The 22,117-nt window shown below is 53.1% G+C and overlaps 1 protein-coding gene across 1 annotated transcript in view; it reads left to right on the top strand.

Annotated features, from left to right (window-relative positions):
• The window catches only part of ASTN1 (astrotactin 1), a 48,063-nt gene that overhangs the window by 13,760 nt on the left and 12,186 nt on the right, over positions 1–22,117 (top strand). Inside the window, exons 2-8 of the mRNA XM_059821594.1 lie at positions 7,475–7,662; positions 10,695–11,088; positions 11,920–12,066; positions 12,526–12,633; positions 13,710–13,859; positions 14,394–14,561; positions 14,772–14,856. Coding sequence (XP_059677577.1) covers positions 7,475–7,662; positions 10,695–11,088; positions 11,920–12,066; positions 12,526–12,633; positions 13,710–13,859; positions 14,394–14,561; positions 14,772–14,856 — 1,240 coding nt within the window. The remainder of the gene's footprint in view (positions 1–7,474; positions 7,663–10,694; positions 11,089–11,919; positions 12,067–12,525; positions 12,634–13,709; positions 13,860–14,393; positions 14,562–14,771; positions 14,857–22,117) is intronic.

The raw sequence follows: 22,117 nt of genomic DNA, 5'->3' as shown, positions 1-22,117 counted from the left end.
TCCCCCCCAGGAGATGAGGAACGAGCGGCTGAGCACAAGAACGCCAAAATAACTTCTAAGTTGCCTGACCTCTTGGCCTCGGTGCAACGAGCACTTAAACAAATTAGTCTGCAGGAGCAGGCTGAAGTTTACCCTTGAAGCGAAGTCCATGTCATCGCTGTAATGCATCCCCTCGCCTCCCCCGCCTGTCCCACCACCGCCGCTGCCTGACCTCGCCTGTACGATATGCTCTGATGTCTTGCTAAGTGCCTGGCAGATGGGCTGGAGTGGCTGGCCATTACCTTCCCTGCCAGCCCGCGATGGATATAAATAGCCCTTTGCCTCCCCGTGAAAATCGCTGGCTTGCTTGGAAAGCTGAAGGTAATCTTGGCAGGTGTCTTGGGTCAGTAGGATCTGATGGCATGGAGTGCTGGGGTTTGGAGGGGGGAAGTTGCTGGCAGGGTGGTGAGAGGCTGTCTCAATGGGAGGGAGCTGCCTTGGGGTCTCCTTCCCCCAGCGAGGCAGTGTCTGGAGGAGCAGCAGGTCTCAGCCGCTCCTGAAGGGACTTGTTGATGCAGGATGCATCCTCAAAGGGTGGCCTGGGCAGCACCCAGCTGGCTTTGCAGCCACCCTCCATCCCCAAGAGACCGGGCAGCGTGGGGGACAGCAGGTTTGCGGTCCCTCAGCATCTCCGGCCATGGCAAGTAGCTGATGCTTGGGGGAAAAAAATGTAGAAAACACAGCATATATTGCACAGCCCTTTCCCTACTGCCGAGGTCTGTGCCGCAGGGATTTCTCGAGTTGGGATTTGCTTCTGGGCTGTCTGGCTCGATAGCTGCTGGTCTTCCCTGAATTCAGTTCCTTTCTCAGTGCTTTCGTACTTTATGGTGGATGAAGCAGAGCCTTTTGTTAGATTTTACACTCCTAATTCTTGCAAAGTGAGAAATAGTGAATGATCATTGCCTTTCCCACTGCTCCGCTGCCTTCATGATTTTATAGGCTTTTATCATGTCCCTGCTCAGTTATTTGTTTTCCTTGCTGAGGGGTCCTAACACAGTTGGTTTCTCCTCTCCACAAAGCTGTTTGTGACATCTCCTTTTCCTTGTACCCGTCCTCCGAACCCTCCTAGCTCTGCCTCCTCTGTTACGAGATGGCTGACCTGAATACTGCTTGTAGGATTTGAGATCAGCTTGCTTTCACCAAAGTTGAATTTCACCTGCCCACTTCCTTGCCCACTTTCCTCCAGCACTTCGCAGCTTTAGCTTTGTGGAGACTAAATTTAGCGTTGGTGACCAACTTTGTCATTCGCCTCCTCTTCCAGAGCTGTTTCTGAACAGCCGAGGTCCTGACAAAGATCTCTGTGGGGCTTCTTGGTAACCTCCTTTCATTGTGAAAACTAAACGCTCATTCCTCCCCCAGCTGGTGGGCTTCAAGAGGACTTCCCCTCTTATCCCAACCCCACTTCAGTGCTTTGGGAAACTTTGAGGGTGGATTTTGACAAGGACTCTTTGAAACAAGTCCATCAAACTGGATCACCCTTATCTACTGGCTTACAGTGTTGAGCCACCCATATTTACCCACGCACCTACCTGTTCCTCTAACAAAGTGTCCAGGGCAGAAATAGGATTTACTGGCCTATAATTTCCATGATGCTCAAGAGCTTTTTTAAGAGATGGGGGTCTCCTCTGCTAAGTTTTGCTCCTCCAGTTGCTCACACTTTCTGACTGATAGCTGGTGTGTTGGCGGAGTTCAGCAGCTGTCCTCCTCCGCTGCTCGTAGGTGAGCACCATCTGGGCTGAGGGGTTCGTGCTCTCCATTTCACCAATTTGCTGGGAGGCGATTTAGCCAGGGCAGTAATTTTCCATGGCTGATTGGAAGCTTCTCCATCATTTGGGCTCTTTCTGTGGAGACCTGGGCTTCCTTCTGGAAGAGGTGATGTGATGGCATTGCAGGGTGGGATATCAACTAGAAATGTGGTCCTTTCTGGGATTTAAATATCAACCTTGCATCTCAGAAGTTGTTGTCACACTTCCTCTTTATTTTGTTTTTGCTCAATGTCATGGTGTGGGGCTTTGGGATTTTTTTAACATGACTGTGTCTCTAGAGTGTTGGTCCAGGAGGTGGATTTGTCTCTCTTCCCACATCTCCTCTGTAGTTCACAGTTACGGCAGGTGGGACCAAACTAACAAAACAGGAGTGAAAAATCAAACACCAGCGAATGTCCCAGTCTGCTCATTGTTTTTCCCAGCTTTTGGTCAAAATTGACAAATGCAGGGGAAAAATAACCTCGGAGGGGATGTTGCACAGGTGCGGTTGGGCACGTCCCTGGGTCCGCAGGGAAGAGCGGGGCGATGGGGCACATCACATTGTAAGGTCAGCAGCTGCAGAGCAAACCTGGTCGACTCAGACCCATTAATGATGAATCAGTGTCCTTCGCTCTGGAAACGGCTGCGTGGCACAATGTCACTCCCAGAGTGATGGAGGGTTTTGTTGTTAAAGAAAGGGATGAATTAGGGCCGTGGCATATTCGGGACAAAAATCCCAGTTCAAGGCTAAAGCATGGCTACAGCTTTGAAATGTAAGTCCTTGATGACCTTCCTAAAAGCAAAGGCACCCTACGTTTCAAGGAGAAACCTGGTTAGCTGTCAGCCTTGCTGTGACAGCTAATGGCTTCACGTGGACCAGCCCCACGTGCAGATGTCATGGTGGGGTGATCTCTCTGACCTAGCCAGAGAGTGGCTCCAGATACAGCCTTTTCCTTGAGCCTTTAGTTTCTCCCAAGTCTATGGGTCTTTTGGAAATTTTGCCCGAGGTGCCCTCTCCCATGAAGCAGGTTCTTAATACATAAAGTGAGGTTTGTGTTTGCTGGTATGGAAAAGCTGGTTTGTCTTGAAAAGGCAGAATGACCTACAAAATGAGCTGGTTTTCCTACCTGAGATTGGAGACAGGAAAAAAATCCAAATAAAATATGGATAGTCAGTGATGAATGTGATCTTTTTAAAGAGGCCCATAAAAACATGAATATTATCCCATGAAAGATGTGTCACTAAAACCTTGGAAGTAAAAACGAGTTAAATATCAGGATATGCACTTTGACATCTGAATTGACAGGAATCAAGGCCAGAGGTCCCAACAGAGAGCACCAGTGGCTCATGGTCTCTTGTTCCATGTAACTAATGATAGGACAAGAGGAAATGGCCTCAAGTTGACCAGGGGAGGTTTAGGCTGGATATTAGGAAAAATTTCTTTCCTGAGAGAGTGGTGAAGCATTGGGACAGGCTGCCCAGGGAGGTGGTGGAGTCACCATCACTGGAGGTGTTCAAGGAACATGTGGTCGTGGCACTGCGGGCCATGGTTTAGTGGGCATGGTGGTGTTAGTTAATGGTTGGACTTGATCATCTTGCGGGACATGGTTTAGCGGGCATGGTGGTGTTGGGTGGATGGTTGGACTTGATGATCTTACAGGTCTTTTCCAACCTTAATGATTTTGTGATTCTGTGATTCTATGGTGGGAAGGTCTCCTGAGTTACTTCAGACATTGGAGACCCTTGGAGGAGCGCAAGGCCAGGGCTTGCTTTAGCTGAGTTAGAGTCCTTTAAAGGATGTGCGAGGTTTAGACAGAGAGCAAAAGCCTTAGCTAATGGGGAACTTAAATAAAAACACAGTCAGGTTCTGGATGGAAAATAAGCCAGGTTTAAATGTTAACAAGGAAATATAAGTCCAAGTGAAAATCTGCACTCTGCTGTATGAAATGAGTCTGCAGAGACTGGCATTATGGCAGAGTTCATTTGACTAATCGGAGGTGTCTATTAGTGCAAAACGCTTCCAAATGGAAAGGAAAATTGGTTTGCCTTTTTTGTTTTTTTTCTCCCATCAAAATGCTGGTGTGTGTTTTTAAGGAGAGTTGCTCTCTTTGTGTGCCATAATGCCGGGTCTCGGTGGCAGGGGGGAGTGAGGACGCAGGAATGGGTCCACGTTAGCGTTGGGCTCGGGGACCGCAGTTTTGACATTGCACCAGCTCGGGTGCAGAATTGGGCTGTGATGGAGATGTTGCCTCCCAAAATTGGGTGATGCAAAGGTGTTGCCTCCAGAAGGACTGGGTTTGCTTTGAGTGGGACAGCTCTCCCTAGGGAAATGAGGTTATTTGGGATAGTCAGTAATGAAGGAGATATAAATCCACCCACCTCCAGCAATTTCATCAGGACTTTCATCCTCTCCTCGGTTTGCTCCTCTACAACCTTTTCTTCCCCCCTCCCTCCCCTTGCAGATGGTCTGGGAGGGGAACAGCCGCGGCCGTTATGTTGAAAGCATCAGCCGGGGTCTTTGGAAGCTGCTGCTCCTGTAGATATGAAGGACCTGGGCCACGTTTGATACCAGGTGAACGTGGTACAGCCTAATTAGTGGTCTCCTACTGTTATTAACCCCTGACTCAGGCAGGCTATTTTTTAACAGAGGTGCAAGAAGTTAATACTAGTGCTAATGGCTTCACAGCTAAGACCTTAATGAAAGCCATGTGGGGACCAGGCCTATCATCAATATCTTTCAAACTTTGAACTTGAAATCATCCTCTCCCCCCTGCCTTTTTTTTTTTCTTCTTTCTTTCTGCCCACTTTCCCACCTCCTCTGGGGTCTCCTGGCACTGCGGTATGAGCTGGCCGGCAGGGTTGGCACCTGCCAGCCCCATGGCAGAGCTGAGCCCCTACGGCATCCAGATAAATGGCCCCAGCTGGCTACATGGGTCACTGTGGCATGTCCTGCCAGGTGATGAGATGTCTGCTTGGAGAGCAAGACATAGATAAGTGTGGAATGTGTTGGACAGGGAGAAGAGAGAGCAAAGAGATGCTGTGTTAGGGAGCAAGCTTGGTCTTGGTCTTGGTCTTGGTCTTGGTCTTGGTCTTGGTCTTGGTCTTGGTCTTGGTCTTGCTTGAACCAAACTCCAGAAGAACTTCATGGGTGCAGGAAAGCATTTATATGTATAATTTTTTCAAGTAGAAAGGGAGTGGGACAGGGGCAGCTGGCATGTTGCTAAGACCCTCGAGAAGAGGAGGAGGAGGAGGTCCAAGGATGAAGCTCACTCATCCAGGCGCTGCCTCAAGAGCCTTTGCCCAGGGCAGGAGCAGAGATGGTGGAGCAGCCTTGTCCTGCGAAGTGATGGAGGGGTCATAGCCTGTTGGTATGGGGTGATGGCGGTTGATTTCTGGGGTGTTTTGCTCTGTTTCTAGCACTTCTGACTTGTGTGCAATGCAGCCGCAGGTTTGTGTCATGATTTCTGGGGAGAGAGGGTAACGCGCTTAGGCTCTGTGGCTGGATTCTGCTCTTTTAAAACAAGAATCCATTTTTTATTGAAATACATTTTTCTTTTTAAAAATAAGCCTGTTTAAATAAATTTGAAATTATGACAACCTATTTTAAGGTTTAAATTTACTATAATCTATTAATCATTTAAATAACTTCCATCAAGGAGTCCTCCTCAAATATTAATGAGCTGAAGGGTGCTGCTTTTTCAATGATATGTCAGATCAGGGGGAAAACATCTTTAACTCTAGCTTTCTAAATGTCACAATGTCATATACTTAGTATCTATTATTTTCACTCTTTACAATGGAGCAAATGCTGGTATTTACATTTTTCCAAATGTCAGTACGGTGAGTTCCTGTTGTGCATAAAAGCTCTTGCCTTAATTACTCCTAATTTCACGTTAGCAGGCAGGTGCGGGGAGAATATTTTCTTCCATTTGAGCTAGTTCATTGGAAGTTGAGAAGCCGTGGGGAGCTGGGGGAGCAGGAAAGCTTGTTTTCCCCTTTCAGCCCATGAATAAAGACCAGGTGGGAGAGGAGGAGATCTGCTTTTTCAAACCCTCCTGGCTGCCGGGACCCGCTTTTCAAAGGGGATCTGTGTGCCTAAACACGTAGCTCAGTGGTTAGAGGGAATTTCAAAAGTGCTTCTGGCTTCCTAGATGCTTTAACTCCCCCCGGTTTTGCTTCCCGGTGGCATCGAGGAGAGCTCAGCATCTCTCTGCTTGGGACACTTGAAACGCACTGATTACCACCAGAAATATGGCCCGTGCTGAGCAGAAACAATCCGCCAATTCGCTCGCTGCAGCTAATGTTTCTTTTGATTAATCAAATCCGTTTGGGAGGATGAACCTGGTTCCTGATGCAGTCCTTCCCTGCCCCCCCCCCCCCCCCCCCCCGCCGGTAGCTAGCTCACCTAAGGCAGCCTAATGAAATTAATTAACAGTAAATTTAAAATGTTGTTTTTCGGCACTGTAATTGAATTCCAGTTTTCATTTGAAGGCAGCGTGAAACAAGCAAAATAAAGATGACAATTTGCAAAGCGAGCCGGGCTCTTTCCCATTGCCATCGAAAGGCGCAGCTACGAATGGGATGGAGCGGATGGGTCTGGCTGGACCGTTCCCACCGGGCAGAGACAGGAGGAAAGGCTGCGTCTTGCTGGGAAGCTCATCACGTTTTTAATGGTCATTCCAACAAATGCAATCGAAGCTTGTATTTTCAGGAAAAATAAGTACAGCGCAAATGGCAGGCTGGAGCTGATGGCTGAGATCAAGGTGATCTCAGATGGAGATCAAGGTGATCTGGTCTGAGATGGAGGTGGTGGTTAAAACAGTGACCATCTCTCCTAGGGATGTGCTGGTGTCATCCCCCCTTTTGCTAAGACCCAGCCACGGGATGTCCCTGAAATTTTGGATTCAGCCAGGTGAATTTGGTTTGAGTCGGCATTTAGCGTCCTGCAGCACATGTGTCCCCCTCCTCAGCTGCTCCTCCTGCTTGGATGTCCTCTGCTGCTGCCGCTCCTCAGCCCAGCTCTGTCCATCTGTCCCATTGCCCCCAAAACCCTAAAGGTACTTGAGGAAAGTCGGGGTGTTTGGGCAGAAGGTGTGTCTGCAGATCTCAGGGCTGTGTCCTGTGTGGGAAGCTGCAAAAAGTGGTTGAAGACTGAAAACCTCTGAATGCACCTCTGTCAGATCCAGACTGCAGGTGCGATGGCAGCTACGTGCACGTTTCTCCGTTCGCGAAGGATGGGGAAATACTTTCTGTTTGCAATAATTTAGTGCCATGATCCCAGTGATCCCATTAGTGCTGCTGAGAAGATGTCCTATATCCTCTGCTCCCCATGGCTGGAGCCACGATTAACAAGAAGCTCATGGGTGAAACCTGGCTGAATTAGGGCTGAAAGGATGGTGCCGGGCTCCCCAGCTCTGGCCCCGAGATGCTATCAGTAAGTGGTCTGTCCCTGCACCACATCTGGATTTTTGGAGGGACCCACATCTGGATTTTACCCAGAAATATGATTTTACTCCCCTTTAACCCTTCAGGTTGTGGGTCGTGTAGGGGCAGCAATGGTGCTGGCAGGAGGTGACCAGAGGCAGCCTGCTATGTGTGTCCCTTGGTCCCTCCACCCATTTTTTTGGAAGAGGTGAATGTCACCCCTCTCCTCCTCTGCCTTTCCCACCTGACCAGCTTTGCTTTTGCAGAGATCTCAGGCAACACGGACGACATCCCGCTGGTGCGCTGGCGGCAGCAGTGGCTGGAGAACGGCACGTTGCTCTTCCACATCCACCACCAAGATGGGGCCCCCAACCTGCCCGGCTTCGACCCCACGGATGAGCCCCAGACCGAGTCAGCGGAGGAAGAGCTGAGGATCCTCCACATCTCCGTCATGGTACGTGATGGGAAGGCAGACGCAGTTTAGGTGTTCAGCAATCTGTAGAAAATATAGGGGCTTTTGAAAAGCCATATATTTCCCCATCTGGCTCCAGCTATCCTAGGTGGGGAGCTGAGCCCACCTTCGGGGGCTGGTTAAGATGCCTTGGGCACTGCTCCGGATGACGTTGCATGCAGGGTGCTTTAACATTGGGCTGCTTTAAACCTCTCCCTTAGTTTGCATCGCTTTGCAAATATGTTTGCAGGGGTGCCTTTATCCCCGGGGAGTGCTGGCCTTTGAAGGTCTCAACCACCTTAACCCGGGGTTAATTCACTTTGACTTTGTCAGGAGCCCTTTGCCTGGTGCATGCTGCTCCGGCATGCGACGGGTGTCACGGTGCCACCGGGCACTGTCACTGCTGCTTTTATCAGCACGGCAGCCCCATGGCCGTGGTTTCGTGCAGTAAGCAAGAGCATCCCATCCGCGGAGGCTGCACAGCTCTCCTCCCTGCAGAAACATGGGGACAAGGTTTTGATGGCGCAGAAAGGAGGGCGAGACAGCGGTCCGTGTGTTGGAGGTGGATCTGTGGTTTGTTGGGGTTTTTTTTTTTCTTACGTTGGGAAAAATCTGAAGAATCTGACAATTTTTGTGCCTCTGGAAGATAATTAGCCGGAGACAATGTGTTGCCGAGGCTGCAAACAGGCTGTTTAATGGTGCCTACCCTAATGAGAGCGTCAATAGCTCTTCCAGATTGCAGCCCCAGGCCAGGTTTCTCCTCCATCATTTGTGCTTGATTAGTCTCGAGGAAAAAAAATAATCACTGGCAAAGCCACCCCTAAAAAACATTTCAGACCGTTTCCTTTTTTTTTTATTGTCCGTTCCCAGCTGCTCCCGAGAAGGTGCATCACCTCGGGAGAGGCTGGCCCCGCTCTGCCACTGTGGTCTTGGTTTTCACGGGCACCACTGAGTACCAAGGTGGAGACTGGAGTGCCTGAAACAAGGCTTATTATCGAGCTGATGAAAACGAATGTCTGCAACTCATCGGTCTCGTACCGAAATGTGTAAATACAGATTGAATCCTCCCTCTCCCCCTTTTTCCCCATCACTCGGAGCTCTGCTCCGGCGGCATCCTTACGCCCTGACAAATAGAGGTTGGGTTTTGTGCCAGGAGTCAGGATCACGTGGAGTTTTCAAGGCTGATTTTCTTTCTTTCCTGCGCGGTTGCCAAGAGAAGAATGAGCAAGGGGCTGTATCTGTTGTGACAGCAGTCCACACGTGGACCGTGTGAGAAGCGCTCCCGCGCCTGCCCAGCACAGGGCTCCTCTCGCAGCCGTCGTACGAGTGCCGGGTGTGGGGGGATGAAGGCAGAACGGGATTTCCATGCTCCAGTGGAGAGGAACTGGGGGCCTGAGGTGGTGCCCTGACCCCCTCCAGCTAGCACAGGGTGGAGGAGACTTAGTTCTGGTTTTCTTCCTGCCTTTGGAGCCTCTTGAAATCTCAAGTGGCCACTGGCTGCTTTTCCTCGGGGACAGTTTGAGCTGTCAGACTATCAGGGCAGAAGAAATTCAGTTTCAATTAAATAACAGGTCTTTTTGGAGAACTCACAGCCGCAGTCCTAAACAAACAGGCATCCACCTGACTCGAGCTCCAGCTTGGTCTCCCTCGTTTACCGGTACAGGTGTATGGCAGAGCTCTCTGGTGTTTGGGGGGTGTAATGTGCGTAGGGAGGGCAGCAAAGGAAAACCAGGAATGCCCTGGTATTACTCCCATCTGCTTGTCACCCCATCTGCAGGTGGACCCTTCCCCGGGGTGACGGAGAGCTGTGATGTGGAAGGCCATCTCCAGTGGGGTTGGGGTTAGCCCCCCTTACTTATGGATCAGAGGAACTTGAAGGGATTTGAACGTGGTAGAGAATTGGGCGCTGACTATACCACTAAAAAACTCAGGATGAACACGGCCAGGCAGGAATCCAGCGCCAGTTCTCAACTCCGGCAGGATATTTCCCATTCTCCCAGCTGCAGGCTCCTGGCCGGAGAGACGCCGCGTACCAGCCAGCCCCCCCCACCTCCACTGGACTGCTTGTCTCCTTAATCACTGGAGTTTCTTTGTTTTTTCTTTCTTCTTTTTTAAAGAAAGTTTGGAAGGAGGGCTGGAAGAGTGCATCGCAGCTCCATTACCCTGGGAATGAAAGAGGGTTAAACCGTAATGGCCATTAAAGCCCCTTTTCCAGCTGCCTGTCCTGCTTCTCATTCAATAATTCCCGTAATGTTTTGTCCTAATGGAGCAGATTATTACTATTATTTTATTTTATCAAGATCACCTATCGCATAGAAAAGAGGAGGGGGACTGGAGCCGCGGATGGACACGGAGCTCTTAGCTGGCTCCGTGCGCTCTTTATTTTTATTATTCTTGGCAGGTTTGGGCTTTCATCTCGCCGCCTCTATCTGTGTACAGTGACAATGCCTCTGCAGGAGGGTGACCTTGGGGACGGTGGCGAGGTGGCAGGGCTGGGTGCAGTTTCGGGATCCGTCCCCACAGGGCAGGAGCTTTTTCAGTCTTTTCGCCCAGGCGTTCCCCAAACAACGCTTCAGTCATTTGGCTGTCTGGAGCCTTGATCTCCTTTAATCTGTGCTGCAATTTCTGCAGGATACCCTGGGAAAATCTCCCAAGATTGAGAGTGACAGCACTGAAACCAGTTGGAAATGGGTCAGAAAAAGTTGCCCGTAGGAGAGTTTGCCTGGCATAAATCTGATCTCTGCTTTCAAAGACGCGTTGCGGGAGAGCAAAACAAAACACGCTCTGCTTTAAATGCTGCTTTTTCATGCCTCGGTGGTGACTTCAAAGCCGGTCCAGCTCGAGGCAGGCTTCAGCCGGGAGCGCTTGGCCAGCGCCGGGCGCTCCCTGTGTCAGCACCCTCTTATTGGTGTGACTGGGCTCCTCTCACCGTTGCCTTCGCTTTGGCCACCCCGGAGCATCCCTGGTGCATTTGCATCCCTGGGGGGTGGCTGGTGCTTGTCCCTGGCTGACCCCGCTTGCGTTTGTGCCTGCAGGGAGGGATGATCGCCCTGCTGCTCTCCATCCTCTGCCTGGTGATGATCCTCTACACCCGCCGGCGGTGGTGCAAGCGGCGCCGGGTGCCGCAGCCCCAGAAGAGTGCCAGCGCCGAGGCGGCCAACGAGATCCACTACATCCCCTCGGTGCTGATCGGGGGTCATGGGCGGGAGAGCCTGCGCAATGCCCGCGTGCAGGGCCACAACTCCAGCGGGACGCTCAGCATCCGCGAGACCCCCATCCTGGACGGTTACGAGTACGACATCACCGACCTGCGGCACCACCTCCAGCGCGAGTGCATGAACGGAGGGGAGGACTTTGCCAGCCAGGTCACCCGCACCCTGGATTCGCTGCAGGGCTGCAATGAGAAGGCCAGCATGGACCTCACGCCAGGTGGGGATGGGACAGGAGACCGTGGGCTGAGCTGGGTCCTTTCCAACTCGTCTTCCCTCCATCGTTCCATACACATGCTTTCCCTTGAGCATTTTCCCCGTTTCTCTGGGTTTTCGTTGCATGTGAGGTGTTGGTGGCACTCTGAAGGCGCTTCCATTGCTGGGAGGCCTTGCAGCCAGTTGGGAGCAGTCCCTGCTGAGTGGGACGTGACTGGGACAATGCAGGGTAGAGCTTTGGTTGGGCTGTGGTTCCCGTGGCCTGATGGAGAAACAGAATGTTGTCCCCTCCGAGCCACCCCATGGTGACCCCCAAAATCCCCTTCTACATCCCAAGATTTCCGATGTCATCTTCAGCTGAGGTTTTTAGTAGCAAAATTATACTTGCCATCAGTATGATTCAGAGTTAACGCTGTCTTCTGATCACCAGCAGGGATTCTTTGAGGCTTGTAACACACTTGCTCATTGGGCCATAATACCAACAGAGCCACCCAACCGGAGCCTTCTTAACCGAGACATGGTTTGGGAAGACCATGGTGTAGTTCCTAAAGCTCTCCAGGGGTTTTCTTTACAGACCTGGGTTTGCAGAAGTGCCCTGAGAGGCTGAATGTTAAATCTCAGCTTTTGGGGACCTTGGTGGAGGTGCCGGTCCCCTTCAGGCTTTGAGGAGGTCGTGAGGGTGCATTGGGGGCAGCTCAGCGCATTGGCCACGGCACCCTGGTCGCCTCATGGAGATGCTGGAGGTGGATCCAAGGAAAAACCTCTCTTTCTCACCTCCCTCCTTTTTCAAAATCTTTGTCCCTGAAAGATTTTGCCTTCAATTCTTCCTGCTCAGGGAGTGATAACGCCAAGCTGTCCCTGATGAACAAGTACAAGGACAACATCATCGCCACCAGCCCCGTGGACTCGAACCACCAGCAGGCCACGCTGCTGTCCCACACCTCCAGCAGCCAGCGCAAGCGCATCAACAACAAGGCACGAGGTAGGGGGGTCCCCGGGGCGGACAGGGTGCTCTGGGCTTCCACCCACCCACCCGCCAGCCACTCCCCCTCTCCTGGGATGGAGAAATAGAGCCAGCGTTGGGTGAGAGCGTGGAAATGAGGGTTTGGGTGGGGGAGAAGCAGAAAAAGCAGTGCCTGGAAGGATGCAAAGGATGTTGGGTTGGTTGGTTGCAAAGATGCAGAGGGTGTTGGTCATGGTAAATATTTTATGATGCCGGCATGGCCGTGGGGAAAAGTTGCAAGGTAATTGGAGCTGTGGCAGGGGGCATGGCCGTGTGTGGTGGGAAGGGGAGAAGATGCTGTCCCCGCTGCACCTGGCAGACATGGCTCCTGGTCCTCAAGGCGAGGCTTGTGCCTGAAGGGGTGATGTAGGATGTGATGATGCTGGGGGTGGTGTGGTGCCAGCCCCGCCGTGACCACACTTGGACTGTCTCCTGCAGCTGGCTCAGCATTTCTCAACCCTGAGGGGGACTCAGGAACGGAGGCGGACACAGATCCCCAGCTGACCTTCTACACGGACCCCTCACGGAGCCGGAGGCGCAGCCGAGGTGGGTGCGGGTGTGGAGGTGGGCCTTGTTTGCTGTCACCGCTCTGGATTCAGAGACTTTCCATCAGCGAAAGATGGAAACTCAGGCATGATCTGGGCTGCCGTGGGCAGGTGCCGGTCCCCGCTCCCTCAGCAGGCTGCTGCTGCTCTCCAGTGGAGTTTCTCAGCAGAGGATGAAATATATTCTCATTTTTGCTGGAGGCTTCTGCGGGGCCTTGGTGTGTGTTAATGAGTAGCGTTCTGCAAAGGCTGGCCCGTGAGCTCCTGTGCCGTCGCTTGGCACAGCAGTGCCACAGGTTCACTCTGGCACCAAGCGTGTATGAGCTGTATGTGCGATGGAGGATGGAGACAAGCTTGGTCCTTGGCCAGGGGTCTTTCCCTGCACCATCCCTTTGGGAGGTTTCCTCCCGGGGGAGGAGAGTTTCTGCCTGTTTTCCCTCCTTCTCTGGATGGTGCCTTGTTTTTCTGGGAGTGGTGGGCCTGGGAGCCATCTCCTTCGCTTCCAGCGCCCGTGCTGGGTGCTGGGTGCTGGGAGACCAGTTCAGGCTTTATCTCCGCAGGGGATAGCTCAGCCCCCAGACAGCTTTTTCTGCTTAGCTTCTTCAGCTAAGAGATGAAAAGTCAAAGACCTGCGTGCCCTGAGCAGTTAGGGCTCTCTGGTGCATTTTCAAAGGCATGCAGGAGGCTGTTGTCATGGCAAAATTAACCCAAAAGAAGTGCTGAGAAGAAGGAGGGGGGGGGGGAAAAAAGATATTGCATTTACCTTTCTTCTCCTCAGTATCTCTGCTCTGCTTTAAAGTCCTGATGCTGCAAAGGTCTCCGTGTGTGGCGGTGCAGGAGAGCCCGGGCTGCGGGGGCTGGGGGAGACCCCAGCCACAGCGGGCAGGATAGAGAGGCTGCCACGGCAAAGGCTGCTTCATGTTCTTGAAAATCCAAAGTGACTGCAGTTGATTGGATTGCCGCTGGATTTCCAGGGGGCTGGGCAGGGTCGCTGCACCCCGAGATCCTCTGGCTGCACCCCAAGATCTTCCTGGGTCCCTTGGGTCTCAGGTTTGAGTGTGTTTTTGTCTTTTGCAGTGGGGTCCCCCCGGAGCCCCGTGAACAAGACCACGCTGACCCTCATCAGTGTGACGAGCTGTGTCATCAGCCTGGTGTGCTCCTCGCACATGAGCTGTCCCCTTGTTGTCAAGATCACCCTCCACGTCCCTGAGCACCTCATCGCTGATGGTGAGTGCCCCGCGGTCCTACCCACCCCCTCCTGCCCCACTTTGCGAGCTGTAATGGAGGGGAGGAGGAAATGATGGAGAGGACAGATGGAGGATGGGTGCAGGACAGAGGGGACAGGCATGGGATGGAGGTTACCGGTGCGGGACAGAGGGGATGGGTGCAGGATGGAGGGGATGGGCACAGGACCAAGGGGCACATTGTGGGATGGAGGGGACAGTCATGGGATGGAGGGGACGGGTGTGGGATGGAGGTGGCCATTGTGGGATAGAGGGGACAGGCGCAGGATGGAGGGGGCTGTCATGGATGGAGAAGACAGGCACGGGACGGAGCGGGGTATCACAGGGTAGAGGGGATGGGCACGGGACAGAGGGGTTCATTGGGGAACAGAAGAGGCTGCTGTGGGATAGAGGGCACTGTCTTGGGATGGAGGGGATGGGCAGGGGATGGAGTCGTCCATTACAGGATGCAGGGGACCATCGTGGGATGGAGGGGACAGCAACGGGTCACCACCGCTGACTCCCCTCTTGGCGGCAGGGAGCCGGTTCATCCTGCTGGAGGGGAGCCAGCTGGACGCCAGCGACTGGCTGAACCCGGCGCAGGTCGTCCTCTTCTCCCAGCAAAACTCCAGCGGGCCCTGGGCCCTGGACCTCTGCGCCCGGCGCCTCCTCGACCCCTGCGAGCACCAGTGTGACCCCGAGACTGGTAGGTGGTCAGGCGGTTGGGGTGGGTTGGGGAGGGACCTCACCTCTGCCTGCTCAACATGGCTTTGGTGGGAAGATGCTTTCTCTCCTTCCTCCACGTGTGAGAACGGAGCTGCCGGCTGCCCCAGGTAGTTGCAGGCTGGGTTCGGCAGGGAGGCACCTGGAAAGCCTTGTCCTCCCATGTCCCTCATGTTCCCCCCTCTCTCTGTAGGTGAGTGTCTCTGCTATGAAGGTTACATGAAGGACCCTGTGCATAAGCACCTCTGCATCCGGAACGAGTGGGGAACGAACCAGGGGTGAGTGCACCTGTCGCAGTGTGGAGCATCCTCTCACGAGCTGCTGGGATTCAGCAGCAGCATAGTAGAGTTGTGGCAGATCCTCTTGGGTGAAAGTGTTAGAGGCATCTTGGTGGATTGTAAGGTCAGTGCATGGCTGGGCTCTGCAGCAGGTCTATAGGAGGTGAGGTTTTCTGGTCGTTGAAATAATCAGAGATAATGAAGAAGAGGCTATCGTTAGGTTTCAGAGTAAACACTCCCTGGAGAAGATGGAGGCTGCTCCTCCTCCCCTTGTGGGCACTCTCCTTGGCATCCTGTCGGTTGTGGGGCTTTCAGTTTGGGTGTGCAGGGCATTGGAGGAGGGCTGAGGTTGGGCTGCGGTCCCTGGCAGAGGAGGGAGGCTGCGGGATAGGGACACCCCATTGAAAACTGGGCAAATTAGATGCTTTGATGCCATAGCCTGAGGGAACACAGCAGTCGCTGTCTGGTCCACAGCTTTACACCCCTGGAAGTGCAAAGGGAAATTTTCATGGGTCTCTGATGTGCAGATGGGGACTTCCAGGGAGGGCTGGAGGTAGTGTGCAGAAAGCCAAGACACCCCCAAAACCTGAGGCCCCACGTGCATCGGCACCTTCCTTTTTCCTCCCCTTGCCTTGTTGTGCCACAGCTGGATCTGTGGCAGCTGCGGCGGCCCGGCGCATGGCAGGATGCCCTCTCTGAAGTCATTAATCTTCACAGCGGGAAGAGAAAATCATCAAACGCTGGGCTTGGCGGCACCCCCACCGTGCCACTGCACCGGAGGATGGCAGCCGTGGGGGGCTGCCCGCACCGGACGGCCCCAGCTGCGTGTCTTTGAACTGGGGCCCGGGGAGAGCACTGCTGCTCTGTCTCCAGCCCCCTCTCTGCTTTTTTTTAATTTTAAAAGCAATTTAGCAATTAAACCCAGTGCAGAGCACCGGTCGTGGGAGACAAGGGTGGCCGTCGTTGTGTGTGCCCTGAGCCAGGCTGGGGACAGGGCTGTGGTCATGAGACAGGTGACGCCGTGCTGGGAATGTGCCGAGCGGTGTGGTCAGGGTCCCCAAACCACTGCAAGGTACCGCTGCCGGGATGGGAAAATACACGCAGAAATACAGGTCCCTGCCCTGTTTGTCCCCAGGGGACAAGTGTCCGACAGGGATGTCCTCAGCTCCTCTGTGCCCATCTCATAAGAGGCACTGAGTGATGGGGTGTGGGAGGGGGTATTCCCCCTGCTAGGGACTTGGCCGCTTTGGGATCTGTTGGGAGTGTCTCACAGTGGGTTGGAAAGACCCCCACGGCCACCCACGACCACGCATGGCTTTGGTGCCAGCCTGTGCCTTGGTCAGAGCTACCAGCAGCGTGCTGGACCCACCACCTTGCAGAAAGCAAGAAGGCAAATGACTTTGTCCATGGAGGCAGGTATTAAAAGTGGATAAGCACAGGTGGAGAAGCATTTGCTTCCTTCCCCTCTGCTTTTCCTTTGCTCCTGGGTGTGGGACTGCAGCTTCACACTTTTCCTCCCATGCACATTGCTCTTCTCTAGCTCCTTCCAGATCTAGCTGCTCCATCACCTAAAGGGAAAGTGGAGAAAAAGCTGCTTTCAGGTGAATTGGGAAAAAATATAGATGGTAACAAGCAGGAGAGAAGCCGAGGGTAGAAAGGACAAATCCATTCCTGCAGCCCTCTGGACCTGTTCGCATCTCTGGACCCAGCTTTAGCCTCTGCAATGTCAACCCGAAAGGTGCTCAGGACCCACTCTGTTCCTCTGGGGGATTTGGGGCTGCTTTTCAAACCCAGCTCCATCCTGATGCTCCCATGGGAGCCTCTCCCATGCTCATGCTTGAGCCTCTGCCTTTCCTCCTGCAACAGTGTTCATACCTGGCCAGGATGCGTGTTGTCTTGGGTCTCTTCTTGTATACCAAAGTTGGCTATGACAAATTATACCCAGCATTTCCGACATACGTTTCTGTTTCTAGCAGATCTCTTTTTCCCCAAAGTGCAACACAACCCTAGACCATGGTGGGGCCATCAAAGTCCTTCTGCCCTTCGCCGGGCTCTCGAGAAAGCTCCGATGCTGCAGTGTTGGGGCTTTTTCAGCACCACCCTTTGAGAGCTCCTCTCTTGAGCTGTTTGAAACCAGGGTTATTTTGTGTTTCTTCCTTGAATTTGTCAGATTTTTGTTTCACAAAATGGTAGCAGCTGAAACCACACTTAACCATCCCTGCCTGCAGCTTCCACTATTTATAGGGGCTCTTGAAAGTGTGTCCACACTAAGCATCGTAATGCCGACACCAGCTTGATGTTTAATGAAGATTTTTTTCTGCGCTGCCATCTGTTCCTAATGTCCAGGTGCTGCTTGGTGCAGCTCTGCCTGCAAGGGCTTGTGATGGTGGAGGTCTCTTCTACCTGTCCAAGGTATCCCCTGTGAACCCTTGGCCTCCACAGGGTCAAGTCTGTGATGAACTGTCTTTGGTCCAGCAGAACCGCCTTGTCAGAGCCCATTTAACTGAATAACTTGTAACTTTAACCTGGTATTTATGTTTTTCGGGAGTGGAGGTTGAGCTGTCAGGCCACGCTGTCTTTCGTCGCACTCATCACTTCACTCCCAGCTCTAGCAACAAGGTTGCCCGCAGGCTCACCTGAAAGAGTTGTCTGCAAATCCTCTACTCTCTCTCCTTGTCCCAAGGCGAGATCAACTGTGCCTGTATAATTTCTGACCCTTGTTTGTCTAATATGCTCCTAAGCCCTCCAATATTGGAGCGACGTGCTGCAGCTGTGGGTAGCACAAGACAGGCGGCGAGTCAGTCCCTGGAGAAGCCACGTCGCTCTTAGCAAAGGGGAGGTCAGCAAAGCAGGACCTGGGGGCTCTGCCAAATCCCTCTCCATGCTTGGTCTGGCTATGACCTCTTTTGTTTTCCTAGGATGGCGGTTTTATCCGAAAACTCATTTCAACCCTTTGGTTTAGACAGGTTTGCCATTGGTTTGTTTTTATTTACAGTGATTACAGGTTGACTCGGTGTCTGTTCACTCAGCAGCATCTAATTTTGCTCATGAAGGCGAGCTCATCTTTGAACTTTATTGGCAATGGCAGCGAGGCTTTGTGTGTTGTGCGTATTTTGGGTACCATGCTGAGATCCATGCCGCTGCGGTACATCTTTTACCCAATGCATCCGGTCCCTAAATCTTCATCAGTTTTTCAAAAATAAGATCTTTTTGATCATGGGTAGCAGATACATTTGATCAGCTGCTTTTTTTGTGCTGCTCTTCAGCTGTTTTAAACAAATCTGGCTGGTGCTGTTTGTGTGTTCACAGTCTGCCTTACTCCTTTGATGTGCATGGTTAATTAGCTGCTTTTCGGCTCTTACTCTAACGTTTCCCAGGTAGGATGCAGTTTCCCGCAATCCAACCAACCTTGCCTCGTCTTTGCTCATCAAACCAAATTCCTGCGGTTACTTCATGGTGTGACTCAACCAAAAGTCAAATCAGCTCATTCTGCCTTTAGTTGATAAACTGTTACCTGCGTTTGTACTTCTTCATCTCAGTCCTTAGATCCATCATGCGATGGCCCATGGCTTTACCATCCTCACGTGCTGTTCTTGCCTGGGGTGCCCTTTTCAGACAACCCGATGAGATTGAAGACAGTCTGCATTTAAGGGGTATTTATCAACATGACCTTTCAACTTGTCATGGGCTTCACCCTGGCATGGGGAGGTTTTAGGCCAGTTTAAGGCAATTTGGCGAACGCGTCTGGCTGGGCGCTGACATCCTCTTCTAGCAGTTGGCAAACAGTTGGCATGGGGTTCCCAGGCAGGGCAAGTTACCCCTTTCTCCACCCCGCAGCCATTTTTTCCAGCACAGGACCTGAATTAGTGCAACAGCCCGTGCCCTGCTCACCCACCTCCCCTCCCCTCCCCACGCTGCCTCTTCTCTTGTGCACGCAGTTATCCCCCTCCCCGCCTGGGCACCCACTCCTCCTGTCCCATCCCCACGCACCATCCTCTCCCCACCCCACAGAGGAGCTGGGGACACAGTGAAGTGACAAGGACAGCACTGTTCCTGCTTAAAGTCTTTTTTTTTCTCTTTTTCTCTTTTTTTTTTCCACTCCTTTTACTATCTTTTTTTTCCCCTCTGCCTCTCTCCATCCCCTGCTGTGTGCCTCGGCTTTGCGGGCTTGAAGGACGGCCAGATAAAAAGCTCCTCTTTCTTTCAGATCCTTTCACCAAACCACCCATCCGCCTCCTCCTCCCGCCCCATTCTCCTCGCAGATTTACGGGCAGCCCAGGGAGAAAGTGCCGGCATTAGCATTTTTAATAAAGAGCTGCTTGGAAGGGATGGCAGGGGGTGGGGAGGTGGGAAGGGGAGAGGCATCGGCAGCTGAAGCCCAGGCAAAGCCATTGCAAAGCAAAGCGAGGTCGGGGAGGAAGGAGCTGGGACGGGCATCGCTGGCAGAAGTTGGCAGCTTGGTGCTCGTGTCATATCTGCTCTCTGCTGGCCTCCCCATCAGGGTGGTGTTGGGTCTTCATGGGTCCCCACTTTGGTCATCGTAGGGAGTGGGTCCTGGGGCTGCAGGAGGGGTGCAGGCACTGCGGGGATTCTGCTAGGCTGTTCACCCTGGGCTTGAACTCCTGAGCCGCCAGTGAAGGGATGCGGTGAGTGCCTTTATCTGTGCCACAGCATGCGCTTGGATGCTTTGATTCCATGATGGGGTTCGGCATGGCCGTCCTCATGCCGCTGACTGGGTGGAAAGCCCCAGGAGCACAGGGGGTCAGGGAACCAGACATGAAGTTGCCTATTGCCGTGCGTAACAGCCAACTGCCTTCTTCTCCAGTGGCATTTCAGCCACGCTCATGTGCACCGACTTCTTAGTGCCTTCTGCGAAGAGCCTCTCCTGCAGCCCCTCCGACCTCCCTGCCACCTCCCTTCAAACCAGCTGCTCCGGGTTAGCTCATCGCGATCCTGCGGGCACCGGGCTTTGATTCTTCATCCCACCCATCTTGTCTAGAAGAGCTTTACAGGGAGCGAGGACTGGCAGGAGCACAGTTCTCGACGCTGGAAGCCAGTCTGGCCTCGTGCCCTTGGGGCTGTGATTTCAGCGTGGCCTGGGTCCTATTGAGGTGGGTCAGAGCATCACCAGCAGCGCCAGGTCTGGAGGGCTTAGCAGATATTTTGGGAGCTTCAACTCAAGCCCAGATCTGGAGCAAAGCATAGCTGATGCTCCAGCTGGAGAAAGCAAAGAGGCGTGAAGATCATCCTGGGGATGCACTGGCGGCGCTTTGGCCATGGGAACTTGCTGACTGAGTGTGGGGAGTTTGCTGGTTCTCAGCTGTCCTGGTGATCCCCCGTTTTGTTGTTTCAGACGCCTAGCTGAGTGCCAAGGCTTGCAGGGAGCCGAGAGCTGTCATTTCTGGCCCATTTAATCCAACCTGATCAGGCGCAGAGCTGCTTCTGATCAGTCCCACTTTCCTTTGAAGCTCTGAAGACCTTGCAACCACAGTACCTGCCAAGAGCTACAAAAACCAGAGCAGCGAGGTGCCTCCAGTGATCACAGAAAGCGGGGAGGGAGAAAGCCACGTGGGCACACGCTTGTGTGCATGGGAGAGGAAGGAGGGGGTGAAACAGCAGCAGAGGCACAGGGGGGGAAAAGGCAGTGACAGAGGAGGGGAGGAGATCTCACCCCATCCTCTGCAGTGGAAGGCACAAGTCACAAGGGTGCATGGGTGGAAATGTACGCACTGAGCTCCTGGAGAGCTTCCTTGGAGATGAGGATGGATAAGTGCCTCTCATTGAGCTGGAGGTCTTGTTTGGAGACCATCTCAGGGCTTACCCGCAGAAGGTACCGTGTCCTCGCAGACTCAGTGGTGCCTGGCAGCACTGGTTGTCCCCTGCCATGTAGGCATGTAGCTGAAGGCTGAACATGCCTTTTGACGGGTCTTTTTTGACCCCGAGTAGAGGCAAAGTGGGGCAGGTTGGGGAGATGCCACACAGTCCCTTCCTGGAGCATGGAAACCACTTCCCGGCCTCAAAGCCATCATTACACGAATTTTAGCCACAGTCGGAAATTGTACCCTGGGTGGACACAACATGGTCTGGGCGCTGATTTCCATCTCCCAGGCAGGTCCAAGCCCACCAGCTGCATGTCCTGGACGTGTTGGCATCCATGGGCTGCCAGATGTGCCGTCTGGCAGAGGTTCGGCTGCTACCATGCCTCCACAGCGTCTGCCCCGGTGCTGAGCTCCACTGCAAGCCAAGAGCGGCTCTTCATAACCGCTTTTCCACCTGAGTCAATGGGGAACAATACCTTGCCTCTGCTTTTGTTCCCTGCCCGGCGTGCTCCTGAGAAGCAAGAATAAAACCCATCTGCAGGAGCGCTGGAAGGCGGAGGCGCGAAGCATTCAAGGTGTTGGTGAGAAGCAAGGAGCACATTGCTTTCCGGCTGAAGCTGACCTCATTCAGGGCAATCCGATCTGCGGGCTGAATGTAATCCCCTGCTCCCAGCCGACCGGACGGGAAAGTGGCATTGTATCCCAGCGAGGAAATGAGATGTTGCACTGTAATCCTGCAATCAGGATTTTTTTTTTTTTATTTTATTTTTTTTGTCCTTGCTGAAATAACTTCGGATTAGAAATTAAAGTGCTTGTGCAGGAGAGCTGTAATTGCCTTTGGAGAAAATCCGTGGGCTTGTCGACACCACCCGGTGCTCTCACCCTGAATTTTAACAGCAGCGATGTGACGGGATGGAAAAATCTCTTTCTTTCCCTGGCTCTGAGCTCTTGCAAAGGGGATTTTGGAGCTTTAGGGTTTGGGAGCGGGGTTCATGTTGCCTAATTCAAAGCCCAACGTGGACAGGTCTCTGTGCCTCCCCTTGTTCTGCCTTGTCAGCCTCGCTCTGCAAGTGATGCTCTGCCAGTGGGGCCGTGCTGCGGGGGATGCATGTCCCGAGGTGTCGCGGCCACGGGTGTCCCACCAAAGGGCACCAGCCACCCAGTCGTGATTGCACATCACCCTGGGCTAACTAGGGCAGCAGGGATGGGGGAGATGGCCCCATCAGCTCTCCAGCATCCCGCTTGGCTCCAAACTTCCAGCTTGTCTTCCAGACCCCTTTGCCAAGTCCCGTGGGGGCTGAGGCTTCCTTGGTTCCCCTCCTGAAACAGTGAAGCTCAAGGGGAATAAGGCAGGTGGTGAAGCCGCGGCCCCAGATCTGACGTGCTCCCTTGCAAAAGCCTCAGAGAGAGGGTTCAGCTGCTTTTTGGGGTGGTTTTTTGCA

Source organism: Gavia stellata, chromosome 10, assembly GCF_030936135.1.
Source record: "Gavia stellata isolate bGavSte3 chromosome 10, bGavSte3.hap2, whole genome shotgun sequence".
Taxonomy (NCBI): Eukaryota; Metazoa; Chordata; class Aves; order Gaviiformes; family Gaviidae; genus Gavia; species Gavia stellata.
This window is presented reverse-complemented; position numbering and strand designations above follow the sequence as displayed.